This window comes from Poecilia mexicana, unplaced genomic scaffold (assembly GCF_051168715.1).
Source record: "Poecilia mexicana isolate PSO_F unplaced genomic scaffold, ASM5116871v1 scaffold_7, whole genome shotgun sequence".
Taxonomy (NCBI): Eukaryota; Metazoa; Chordata; class Actinopteri; order Cyprinodontiformes; family Poeciliidae; genus Poecilia; species Poecilia mexicana.
The window spans coordinates 6702039-6715608 of NW_028263376.1; the positions used below are offsets into that span (position 1 = coordinate 6702039).

The 13570-nt window shown below is 42.4% G+C and overlaps 1 protein-coding gene across 4 annotated transcripts in view; it reads left to right on the forward strand.

The window, feature by feature from the left end:
• Window positions 1-5522: 5522 nt before the first annotated feature.
• The window catches only part of atp2b3b (ATPase plasma membrane Ca2+ transporting 3b), a 66745-nt gene continuing 58697 nt past the window's right edge, over window positions 5523-13570 (forward strand). For 2 of the 4 annotated variants that reach the window (XM_015011358.2, XM_015011359.2), the window contains exons 1-2: window positions 5526-7171; window positions 12711-13532. In XM_015011358.2, the coding sequence (XP_014866844.2) occupies window positions 13283-13532 (250 nt within the window). In that variant the 5' untranslated portion in view covers window positions 5526-7171; window positions 12711-13282. Of the gene's footprint in view, window positions 7172-12710; window positions 13533-13570 lie in introns of all 4 variants that reach the window. The other 2 variants (XM_015011356.2, XM_015011360.2) reach the window with 2 other exon arrangements.

Consider the following 13570-nt stretch of genomic DNA (forward strand, 5'->3'; position numbering starts at 1 on the left):
AAAATGGTCTTAAGACCGGTCTTAAGACCAAGACCAACTTCGAGTACCACAACACTGCGAGAGATGATAAGATGAGGTAGGGTAATCCTTTCTTACTCCCACAAGAGGGAAGTTTAAGCTGTCATCATGGCAGAAAGTGGACAGAACAAAAGAGTAAAAACAGTTCAGTGTAGAAAAAACAGCTTGTAGGCTAAACTCAAATCTTAAATGATAAATTTGCAGAATGTGCAGGCTTTTCGAAAACAATATTTAGACATGTGGTCTGGGAAATGCTCTTTTTTTGTCCATGTTACAAAGGAAATGGTTTCCAACATCCATTCAAAAGTAGTTCAGTTACGCAAAATGTTCTCAAATGATCAAATGGTCTTTCAGTTGTTTCCATTTATGCACCATGATGATTGTATTCCAGTTGCAAACAGATGCACCCCCTGAGTGCTAAATATGAATTTTACTAAATCATCATGTGATCAGCTTCTTTTGTTTTGGCAAAATGAGCCAAAAACTGAGTTTTTAACTGACTCTGAAAGTTAAAAATTTTTTTTTAAAAAGTTACCAAAAGTCTCTCAGAAGGATGCAGCATTCTTGAAACTGCTAAAATTTTGGGATGTGATCACAGAACCATCAAATGTCTTGTTGCAAATAGTCAACAGGGTCACAAAAGATGTCTTGTCAGATTGTGATAATTTCATTAAGCAACATGCAATACTTGGTTTATACCTTTATAACTAATTAGGTGACTTGAGAAGAACTGGATTTGATTTAGGGGATCAAAGCAGAGAGGTTGGGAAACTGTCTGTCCGTGAGTTCTGCTGTTAGGCTTCATTGATACAATGTGTAGTATCACTGAGTCAGGCTCACTGGACTAAAATAATAACTGAAACCATTTGACGGCTGTGGGGATGGCTGGGTCTGGTGCAGCAGGACGAACTGAGTAATGAACAGCCCTGAACTCCCCCCTCAGCACTGCAGTCGTCTCTGATCGTCTCAGTTCGATACTGATGTCATTTAGGCTGTGGCAGCAGGAGAAACACCTCGCTGTCTGGCTCCTCCACAGCTTTCATCTCATTTACTGATCTTTGCGAACTTAATTCAGAGAGTTTTGACTTCAAGCAAAAAGGCTGCCCTCAGAAGCAAATAGGTGTTTTTGCAAATCTGTTCAACATTCAGCGACCGGGATTAGAGAAAGTTTCTTTCTTTTTTTTTTCTTCCTGTATTTGCCTGTGGGAGATGAAGAGGAAGAGTTGAAGATAAGAGCAGAAAAAGATAAAATCAGCAACAAAGCTTTTCATCACTGTGTGTGTGTGTGTGTGTGTGTGTGTGTGTGTGTGTGTGTGTGCGTGTGTGTGTGTGTGTGTGTGTGTGTGTGTGTGTGTCAGCATCTGGACAAGCAAGCGAGTCTGCAGCCCATCTTCCTCTAGTGTAGAAGACATCTATTAATAAGTTTGTCTGATTTATCTATAAATACATTTCTCCTCCTGTTCCTCACACAGACTCACTATTTAAGTACTTCTGACAGTCAGTGGGGTCGGCGAGGAGGGGGAGGAGGAGTTGGTGAGTGGGCAACTTGGCGGAGTGGGGGATGTTTGCAGGATCTCTCTCTCCGTGTGATTCGTTATCTGTGTGGAGAGACCCTGATCCTCATGACATTCACAGGGAATGCTGGGAAACGGCAGGTTTTTGCACCTCTCTGGCTCCATCAGTTAACATGCAGAGGCCGGCGGCCATTTGTTCTGCTGCTGCCGCTTCTGCAACTGGCCAGCGTTTCCCATAACCACAGGGGTACAAATGGTTTGGACAATGAACAGAGGTGGAGTCAATGACTACATCACTTTTTAGACACTTTGTGCATTTACACACAAAGTATAAAATACTTGTACCTTTGGAATTCTCTCTCTCTCTTTTTGCAATCAATCAATTTATACCCTGCTAATCCTGTTGTTATGGAGGCTACATTTCATATCTATAAATGGAAACCTATTGTGAAATATTCTTTCTTGCAGTCAGAAATTCAAAAAGTACAGTTATTAAAAGATCCTTGGATCCAGATCTAATCAGAATTGTAGCACCGTTTCATAAAGCCAAAGATTTAGTTGAACATCTTCAGTACTTTTAAAATGTCTAGCTTTTGAATGTTTTGTTTTTACAATGTATTTCATCATCCTAGCATTTTATTTCATTTTTTATTTCATTTATCTATTTATTTACATGCCTCTTACTGCTGTTTTTCATATCAGCAGTGTGGCTTTCTGCCCAGGGCTGCACAGCCTGTTCTGGGAGGGGACGGGGGAATCGAGTGTGACAAAATGATCTAGCTGTTGTGCTAATTTGGATGTCCAGTTACTGCCACCCTGTGGCGTGGACGGATGGCTAACGAGATGGTGTCCGAGTCACAGTTTAATAATTCAGCTTGAAATGAAAGAGTTGATTTTAGAGGATTAAAAAAATAAAATAAAATATTGCGATTAATTTGATCATAAAATTGTACATTCTTGGACCTCATCTGAACAAGTCTCCTCTGAACACAGATTTTTAAAAAAAATGTAGTTTGAGATTTGGGAAACTTTACTATGTTAGGCTGTTGGTAAATTGACACCTGGGTGTCAGTTTCAACAAATATGTAAAAAAAAATTATAAAAATTACATACTGCAGCTTTGAAGTACTTTCTTTTTTGTTTACATTTGAGTTTGATTATTTTATATTCATACTTGAGTACATTTTCTGACAATCTGCCTACATCTGTATTTTATTGACCTTTCAGATTTTATGTGTAAATGTTCATGTTTGTCCTCCAGTTTTATCTTGAGCTCTTGGCATCTGGACCAGAAAACCCCCTAACTGAGATTTTAAATGCCCGTGGATCTTTCCTTGTTAAATACAGTATATTTAAAGAAAATTGTACAAAAACTCCCCCACAACAAATAATTTGCAATGCTCTTTTGTGATTAAACCACTTCAAGTGTGAAAAACACAAGACAGCGGTGTGAAAATGTATTTGCTCCCTTACAGATTCCTTCTCTGGAATTTTTTTTTTTTTGCTCTCTTTTCTCATTTAAATGTTTCCGATCATTAAACTAATTTTAATAAATGGGCTGATGTTTAGCCCATTAGGACACGGTGTGCATAAGAGATCAAACATAAACCAGGGAATGGATTAGAAAGTAAAATATTTGTAGAATTTAAGATCTAAGCAACAAGCATGACTAGATTAATTAAACTAAATCTGACAAAATTCAAGTTTAGAATTGGAAAACGAGGGACAATCCAGTGACCACAGGATTGTTTTCTGTGAAGTGAAGGTTGCCTTAGCAACGCAGCAAATGAAAAGTTGAACGTGTTAAGAAGAGGATTTCTTTTTATAGTTACAAATTCAGGCTTTTCTTTATACTAAGTACCAAAGGGTTAGTTTTTAGTTTCTATAGCACATTTTTTGTCGACACAAAGAGGAGGTGTCTCAATTCATTTGCATCATTCACGTCAACATACCAAAATACCCCAGAAAATTAAACAATGGGGAAATGAGCTGTTAATATCATTTTCTTAAATTTGGGATTGTATACATTTTTGATTGGGAGAACTGGAACATAAAATGCAATATTTATTATCAATAAACCACCTCCTTGTATTGATTACAACTCCCTAAAAATATTTAGAAATTCAAATATATATTTTATTTTATTTTATTTTTGTTTTTTACCAAACTTATTTTATACATTTCAGGATTTTCTACAAAAAACGCAGGTGGTGTCGTCATCACGCAATTTTTAGGAGGGGATGATTTGGACCGGGCTTCTCCTGTATGGCAGGCAATTGTATCATGTAATTTGTTAATCTGCTGTTTGAAACAGAAATAAGTGATAAAATAGTGTTAGATATCTACTTGTTGTTAAGCCTTTAGGGTCCTGTTAGACAAACCAGTAAATATTGCTATTACAGGTCAAAAATAAGAAGGCACTGTGTTTTCAAAAGTAGACTACAGAGTAAACATTTAGTGTCCCGTCCTGAAATTGAATGAACAAAGTGCATTTTCAAAATCATTAATGTATTTACAGTGAAACTAGTAAAAGTTCTTTTTTTTGTCATTTGGAAAAGTCTCATTGACATGATCTGTAAAATTTCCAACAACAATTTCAGGCTCTATCCTGACCCTGACTGGCAATAATAGTGACGTTAATAACACATCATAAAAAAAGAAAGACTTCTTCTGCAAATGTTAGCAGCTTTTTACAATCAGTGTAAATCTGGAGTTTATTGGTCACACAGTCAGAAAGGAAGGAAAACATGTAAAAAAAACAAAACAAAAAAAAAAAAAACGGTTTCATTATGGCCATAAAAACAAGCGTTTATTGCAGCGAGTTGCACCAGCTCGTCTCTGTCGGCCATCTTGGAGCTGGTCAAGTGAATAAAGGAGCTGTCGCTTTAAGAACAGCACTAATGTTTTTTTTTTTTTCTGGTTCATACTTCAGTTCAATCTGGACAGACTCAGACGAGAACAAGAAACAATTAAAAGATTTAATGACAGCAATGAATAACAGTTCTTTGGCGCTCGGGCCCCGGCAGCTGATTTGAGCTGAGATTTGATGTGAACTCGATGAACATCCCGATAACTGATTAGGGATGCTCTCCCCCGGGGCCCGACACTGGTGGTGGTGGTCAGGAAGGGTTCCATCCTGGAGAACCGAAGGATGAGGGTGGAGATGGGGAGGTGGTGGGTTGAACGCAGCTGGGAAGCGTCTGACGGTTTGGGTGTGGATCCTCTTATGAAGAGCCTGATTGCTGATTGAACGTGCAGGGTGAGGTCCAGGCTGAGGACGGGGATGAGCATGACGTCAATGGGTGAACGGAGGGGGCGGAGTCTTCCAGCTTGAACCTCTGCTAAAGCTCCATTTTATTTTCCCAGATGTAGACTTTTATTATTTTCCTGATGTTTGGTCTACAGTGATTTTTAGGCAGTACCACATAAATGCTCAAAGGCAAAGTCTTTACAGGCTGGACTTGGAGAAATTGTTGGTCAAAGAAAAGCACTTAGAAGCAACTAAGACTAAACTATGTAACATTATGGAGTATTATTTCACAAGTCACATATTTATTTTTAGCATTAGCATTTTGTTTCCCCTGATGTGACTTTATTTTCCTCACTTGTATCGAAATTCCAGGAAGAAAACAGTCAAATAAAAGTAAATAAGTAATAAGTAGTGCTTCCTCTACTTTCTTCTTATTTTTTTTAAATTTATTTAATAAAATGCTAAGGTTTCCAGCCGTGTCTACAAATTAATAGTCACTTTGGTGAAATATCTTTGACCAGAGATTAGTTTTAATTAAAGGCTTTTGGTTATTCCAAGATTCTGGAATCACAAACAATAATACAAGCTGGCCACTTTTTTAGGTACACCTGTACCCTTGTGCTAACAAACAGAAACGGTGGCAGAGCCAGTCACATTGCAGAAACACATTTAATGCTTGCTTTGATGAAGCTCAGAATAGGGGAAACAGGAAGGTTTAGTGAATGAGTTATCTGACAAGTGATCTACTGGGAATCTCTTAGAGCATATGAGCATCACTTGTGTGGAAGGAAAACACCTTGCTGATGGGAATGGATGAAACACCACCTGACAGTCCTTTGGGCTCAGAACAAGAAACTGAAGGTACAATTCACACAAGCTCAGCAGCGCTTGATGACAACAGACTGGTGAAAACGCTGCCTGGACCGATGAGTCTAAAGTTCAGGTGTGACTTTCAGATGGCAGGGTCAGAGTTTGCTGTAAACAACATGAAAGTACAAATCGGTTGTGCCTTTTTATTAATGATTCAGGCTGGGGACAGTGTGAGGAAAGGCTTTTTGACACATTTTAGGGCCCCTTGGTATCATTCACTTGCCACGGCCGACCTGAGTGTCGCTACTGAGAGTGTCCATCCATCCTTTTATGACCACAGTGTCCCCTCCTGACGGCTACTGCCAGGTGGAAGTTGCACAGTATCCTGAAGCTGTGCAATTTTGACTCAGATCAAGTCAAACTGGTTTCTTGAACATGTGAAAGAGTTTACTTCAGATGGGCTCCAAAGTCACCAGATCTCCAAAGTCAACAGAGAGGGAGATCTCTGATGTAATCATGTCCATATGGACCAAAATCTCAAAATAAAATAATAATTTTAAAAATTCCACCACTTTTTTTTTTTTTTTTTTTTTTTTTTTTTGAAGAGGGGCCATGAAGACGAAAAATGGAAAGCCTAAAAAGGAGTCAGTGAGGGTATGGAGAGAATAAACTATAACTCCGAGTTTGACATGGCTTAACACAAAAGTGGGAATTTTGATAATCAAATGCCTTTGGTCTGCTCTCAATTTTATATATTTCTAAGACACTAAATTATTTGACAAGTTCCTGAGAGATATACGCCTGTCACTACCAAAAGGAGACCATCTATTTTCTTTACCGGCCGCCCCTATAAAAATTTCTGGTGTCGCCACTGCCATCCATCTATCCATGATGTGGGTTTGACAGCCTGAGTATTTTATGACCAGTTTGCTTGCCGTACCCGCGGATGCTGCGACCGACTCTCCTGCGCGCGAGCAGTAGCAGCGGCTCCTCCTCCTCCTCCTCCAAAAATGTCGCAGGAGCTTCTCCTCTCGCCGCGGCGCTTCTTTTCTTTCCCTCTTTTCTTTTTCTCCCAGCGCCCCTAAAACTCCACCGAATTTGCAGCTGTCACAGCCGGAAGCAGCGAGCTTCACCAGGACACACGAACCGGCCCTTCTCCCCTCCCCGCCACGGAGGTGTTTAAACCCTCAGCCCGGCGCATCCTCTCCCGCCCTCTCTCTCTCTCTCTCGCTCTCCCTCTCTCTCTCTTTTCATCTCTCTCTGTCATTCTCGGTGTCTCTCTCTCCTGAAACCGCCGCAGAACTCCGCCGACCGTCCACCAGGTGACTGCGCGGAGCGGAATATTCATCAGCACCGCCACCGTCGTCGTCTTTCATCCCTCCGCTCCTTCGGACTCCAGGGGGACCGGAGCTGCCGCATCCCTGCATCCTTCCTCCCCTCGCCCCGCACCCTCTCCCCCCTGCGCTGTATCCTCTCATCCGGTTCGGGACATTCTCCGCTCCACGCACACGCAGATTAACGGGGATTCTGCCTCCCCGCCCGAACACTGATGCTGATGTCCTTGAGCTCGGCCTGCACGGTGAGTCGGAGAGTCCGTGCGTGGCTGCGTGCGTGACTGTTATTTACCCCGGGCGCCTTGTATTAATGGAGGGAGGATGTGTTGCTCATTAGTAGCATGTCGGACGGACATGCAGAATGTGCTCGGCCTAATGTTCTCATCATAGGCCTTTTTTTTTTTTTTTTACAGCTGTCAGAACTGGCCACACAGTAGAGCAGAACACAACAACCTGCATGCAGACAACGTTATGACATTAGGAGATGTGTGTGTCTGTGAGTGTGTGTGTGTGTATATGCGTGTGTGTTTGTGCGCATCCATCCCTGCGTGTCCTGTGTCAGTGGATGAGCTGCCATAACATTTTCACCGATCAGCACTCGCTGTTCTCCCCCCCCCAACCCCCCCGCTCGCCTCCGTTTTTCTCGGACATCAGACGCGCTGTTTGTCTCGGTTCCGGTGCACCTGCAGCGCCGAGCCGAGGGAAGCCGAGCTGCGGGGTTTCGGTTCGATCCGGCGGGCAAAAGGGACCCAAACAAGTAGCCCCGGCACAGGATGGCGCGGGAGGGAGGGAGAGTTTGGCAGGTGGAAGGCCGGTGGCCGGTAACCTTGCGGAGGGACATTGGTTGGAGACAAGCAGCGCTCCATCGGCTGCGCTTCCTCCTCCTCCTCCTCCTCCTCCTCTTCTTCTTCTTCTTGGGTTTTAGTCTTTCATCCTCTTGTTGCTGTTGAGCTTGAGCAGCGGAATGAATATCAAGCACGTCTGAAGGTGACCAGCAAAGGTCGTTTAATGAGTAGAATACTCACTTCCTGCACGGAGAAAGGATTCAGATGTTGCTTTGGGTGGAGTTGGGGAAGAGAAGGACCTGGGATACCTGGAAAGAGTCAAGTTTGAGCTCAGCTCTTTCTTTCTTTCTTTCTTTCTTTCTTTCTTTCTTTCTTTCTTTCTTTCTTTCTTTCTTTCTTTCTTTCTTTCTTTCTTTCTTTCTTTCTTTCTTTCCATCCAACCTCTATGATAATGCAGATGCCTGTGCCCTATTGGCAGCTCACCTTTAATGGCACAGCCTGCATTGCATCCTAAGTGTGCTTGTTCCCACCGGGCCTTATAGAAGTGTGAGTGGCGCCGGGCCAGGCTGGCCAGGCGTACCAGGCAGGCGGCCGTACACACTGGAGGGTCCTCTGCCAGAGGTGACCCTTCAAACCTCTCTGCTGGAAATCAGGTGCTGCAGCTGCACAGGGGAGTCACAGAGTCGGGACGGGAGCAACACGGCGTTCAGTCACATGTGCTCACAGTGTGGATCTGCTGTGGATCTGGTGGGCTGTGCCGAGCCGAGTCGCCGACCCCTCTGGCCTGGAATGAAATCCCGTGAGGAGCCTCTCCTCTGTTTTGTGCCATTCTTGACGTTCTTTCTGTAGCGATGAAGAGAAGACATCCTGAGGGGATGAAGAGTGGCCGCTTTTTATTAAAAATGAAAATAAAAATAAGCAAATTACTTGTCCCCTTCAGGGGATAGTGTGCGGACGAGCTTTCAGGATAAATGGGCAGCCGGCTGAGGACTGTGCTGACCTTTTGTCTGACTCTTTTCATGTTAAAACACACTCCATCCCCCAATCCCCCTTTCTTATTCCGAAAGTGCTGCCCTGTGTGACACATTAGTGTGTGTCATGACAGAGATCATAGAACTCATGTCTCTGGGCATGAGTGCTCACGTCTTTGTGTGTCTGCTGTCCATTTCCCCTTGCATCCTATAGATAAAAGCCTGCATATTATTGAGTTAGGGATGCAGAACAAATGAAGTAATAACTTTATTTTTATTTTTTTGCATTATGCATAAGACTCACAGGCGAGCATCAAATCTTTGAGGGGAACAAACAGGACAGACTGAGAGTCGTGGCTGCAGTAGCGGAGGGGTAAACAGAGGAGGATTTTCCTGCATGATCGTTATAATATCAGACAGAATCAGTGAGTGAGAGATCAGGCGGGTTAGGAAAAAGTACAACTGACTGGGTAAATAAATGATTGCAGTAACAGGAAGCAGACACGAAGGTAGGGAGACAAAATGAAATAAAAAAAGAAAGAGGAAGGTGACATAATAGGCAAGGATATACAGATAAATATATGGTAGAGAAGGGAAGCAAAAGAAGATGGAGAGCAAAAAAAGGGGGGGCTTCAAAGGAAGCTGGAGCAGGGTGACTCAGTCATAAACTAACACTCTCAGTCAGGATGGAAGCATGGCAGGGCAGAGAGGAGAAGGGAGGGAGAAGATGCAAGAGGCAGAGGGAGCTGAGGGAGAGCAGGGAGAAGAAAAGGAATTCATGATGAGCTTCTGCTAGTTTCTTTCTTGGTTTTTCTTTCTTTTTCTTTTTTTTTTTCTCTGCTCATTCTTATGTAAAACACCTTGATCAGAATACGTTTTGTCATGCGTTTTGCTGAGAATATTTACAGCTGCCGGTAATTACTCGCGCGGGACGAGAGGGGAAGCTTTATGTGAAAGCAAGTTGAAGGGATCAGTGTTGGGTTTGGTTTATTGGGACCGGTTCCTGAGCGACGATCAAACGGAAGTGCAAAGGCTTTGCAGCAGGTGCAACGAAGACGGCGGTGCTCTCTGCTTTGGTTTTTACTAGAAATGCACCAACTGGAATTTGCTTGGATCGATTATTGATTTTTGTGAAAAATTCTGACAATCGAAATTTTCCTTTTAGAAACTATTACACATGAAGTTCTGACAGCAGCATTGAGGATGTCTTCTCTAGCCTTCCTGCCTTGAGTAGTCATTAATTATTTACAGTAGGAAACGAGACGGCGTCAAACAGCGTGTTTCTGAGATCAGTAGCTTTAAGGCTGGGTTTTACTGTGTTTTAAAAAAAGACAAAATCATTATAGAGTTGACCTTTTAAACTGGCTTCTACATTTTCCATTAGTGATTGCCGTGGTGGGACTTAGCATCTCTAACTGGAAACAGCAGTCTCCATTTATATTCTCAAGTACCACATCAGTAAAAACAAAAGTTTTTCCAAGTATACAAACATCTCAAGAGATTTTAAAACCACAACAGTGAAACTTGTGCTTCTCTAATTTCTGGGGTTTTGTTACAAAAACGTAAATGGAGGAAAAACCAACATTTTTCCTATTGGCGCTGTCTCGCTTCTCCATTAATTTTCAAGATTAAAGCTGGAAAAGCTTGGAATTCTCTGGAATTGTGCCACGAATGGTGACAGCATGTTAAAGTATTTCTGTTACGTTCTGTCGTTACATTCATATAGTCTCTTCTGTTAGCATGTTGCTAACTAACTGGAGATCCTTCCAGTCTACAGCATTACCATCCACACAGACTCTTTGAAGATATTTGGACGCAATGAGTTCCGACTTCCCATTGGGACAATGTTATTTATTCTGTTCCACTTATCAGGTTATTAATAAATAGTAACGTATTTTTGAACTGAATTGAAATGAAATGGAAATATAAATTGGAATAAAAATCGGGGAGACACAGGGGTTCTCACCAACCCAATCGTCGAAATCCAGTATTGTTGGCTTGGTTAAAAAGCATAGTGAGAGCTGCGGTTTAGTTGAACTCCTGATGTCTTGGCAAATGTCTCTCACACACAGTGATACATATGCTAGTATGTTAGTGAGCATGTTTGACTGAATAGAGAATAGATTAGAAATCGTCTTCTATTTGGCAGAATAGACTATTTATATTCTATTGTTACAGCAAATTCTATAACTTGCTGTATCAGCATCAAGTTAAAGAAAAGTGGTATAATAAAAAAATACGAACAAGAATAAGAAACTGTGCAGGGAGGACAAATTTAAAATAATACTGCACGGGTTTTAGAAATAGCATACTCATATTGAAAGAAATGTACAACTGAGTAGAGTAATTAAAAAATGTACAAGATGTGCATGGAAATCTTGTGCACAAAAAACAAGAGACTTCACAAGAAGTAAAACAAACCTGAGATGTGCAAATAGCAGCAGGGATGTAAACCTATTGAATCTGTTGGAGCAATGATGGTGGTGGAGTATAACAGCTGCTGGGGGGAAGGATCAGTGATTGCGCTCATTTGTGCACTGAGGATGCAGCAGTCTGTCACTGAAGGAGCTCTGCAGGTCAGCAATTGCTTCTTGCATATGGAGGAAGAGTTTGTCCAGCTTTTATTTTAGCCATAGTTCTTCTGTCTTTTCTTCTCTTGAAGAGAAACACATTGTTATTAGCTTACATTGCTGATATTAGTTAGCCTGGTTCATGGCATGCTAATTAGCAAAACCAGTTGGTTTCAGATTTTGAACAGATTTTGAACGAGTCCTGGTTAAATTTAATGTTGTTCCCAAACATCACAAGATCAGGTTTCAGATGCTAAGAGAAACAAAGTATTAGAAGCTACCAGGACTTGTTCCTGGTTCACTGCCATCCACTAAACCACATTCCTTCCTTCCTTCCTTCCTTCCTTCCTTCCTTCCTTCCTTCCTTCCTTCCTTCCTTCCTTCCTTCCTTCCTTCCTTCCTTCCTTCCTTCCTTCCTTCCTTCCTTCCTTCCTTCCTTCCTTCCATCCATCCATCCATCCATCCATCCATCCATCCATCCATCCATCCATCCATCCATCCATCCATCCATCCATCCATCCATCCATCCATCCATCCACTTATCTGAGATCAGGCCAGGAGGCACCCTGATCAGATTCCCAGACCACCTGAAATGAGTCCTTTCAATGTGGAGAAGCAGCAGCTCTGCTAGCTCCCTGTGAATGATGGAACTTCTCAGCCCATCTGTAAGGCTGAGTCTAGCCATCCTACAAAGGAAGCTCATTGGTATCCAGGATCTTGTACTTTTGGTCTTGATCCATACCTCATGATCATAGGCGAGGGTCGGAACATGAGTGGACTGGAAAATGGAGAGCTTTACTTTTTGACTCACCACAGCAAACCAGAAAAGTGTCTGCATTGCTGCGGATGAATCTGTCTCAATAACAAATTTTGCTGAATGATAAATGATAAAGTGTCCTCATTGGATCACGAGCTCTCTCTCTAATTTGGAGCTTTTTGCACTGATGTATATTTGATTTATTCAAACTGTCTTTAGTTTTTGGATAAAAATGTTATCCAATTAGTTGATGACTTTACATTTGCTCCCTTTTTAATTCGACGAACTGTTTCACTCGAAACAGCTGATAGAGTACTGTCACTTGAGAACCTCATGGACCCTTTGCTGGACTAAATATTGAATATTAATTTAAAAAACCCCAATTCTATTCTGCTGCTTCTCATCTGCTTGGATAGATAAACATGCTGTTCTGTGTACACTTATAATTTTATTTCGAAGATAATGTTTCATTACTGTGTTTACACCTTGTTACAGTGCCAATGCCAAAAAAAATCAATAGATGTCGGTTTAAATATCACATGCGGTGATCTGTGGAAGGTGCTTCAGAGCTCACAATGTGCTAGTTTGAGTATTTATTTAGATGAGGATGGATGCTGTTATGATTTTATTCTCACTTTAAAAAAACAGATCAATAAAAGTCAGCATTGACGTTTTTTGGTGTACGCTGTGCTCTCTTCCAGGTCCTGGTGGTGTAGCACTAAATACCTCTAAACTGGATCTGCTTCCTGCCTGTGATTTATCAGCCACCTTTGCCCTCTTTCCATCTGTCCATCATCGCTTCATCCCTGTCTGCGAGTCCACCAGCATGTCTGTCCGTTTGTCCACAGACCAGCCGTAACCCTGGAGGGAGGGGGACAGAGACGAGGAAAGAGTGGAGTCGCCGGGGAGACGGAGGAGAAGAAAGCTGGATTCATTCAGACGTCACGTCTCTGAAGTGCTCCTGCTCGCTGTCCTTCATCCTCCTCACCCTCCTCCCCCGCCTCCCTCTGTTATGGAGATTTAAAGGAGCAGTGGGAGGTTAGGTCAAGGTAGATAGGAGGGAAAAAAAAAACACAACCACCACCCCTTATGAAGAAGTAAAAACAAAAAGAGAGGAAGATTAATTCAGTCACTCGGTTTAAACAACGATAATAATAATAATTTTAAAAAAATTAAGCGCACATGAACAACCCTTCACCTGCCAGACGAAGGAGGAGCTGAGTAGACTACGGAGAGAACGGACAAAAAATCACATCCAAATTATCTTTCTGACATGTCAACAACAGCAACAATGGGGGAAATGGCAAACAGCGCTGTGGAGTTTTACCCCAAAGGGACTCGAGGCAGGGGCGGAGGAGGAGGAAGGGCAGATGGCAGCCTCACAGGGGGAGACTTTGGGGTCACGGTGAAGGAGCTGAGGGAGCTGATGGAGCTGAGAGGAACTGACGCCCTACAGAAGATCCAGGATGGCTACGGAGACACAGAGGGCCTCTGCCAAAGACTACAGTCCAGCACCACTGATGGTGAGCACACACAGGGCCTGAATGGGCTGACAGACAAA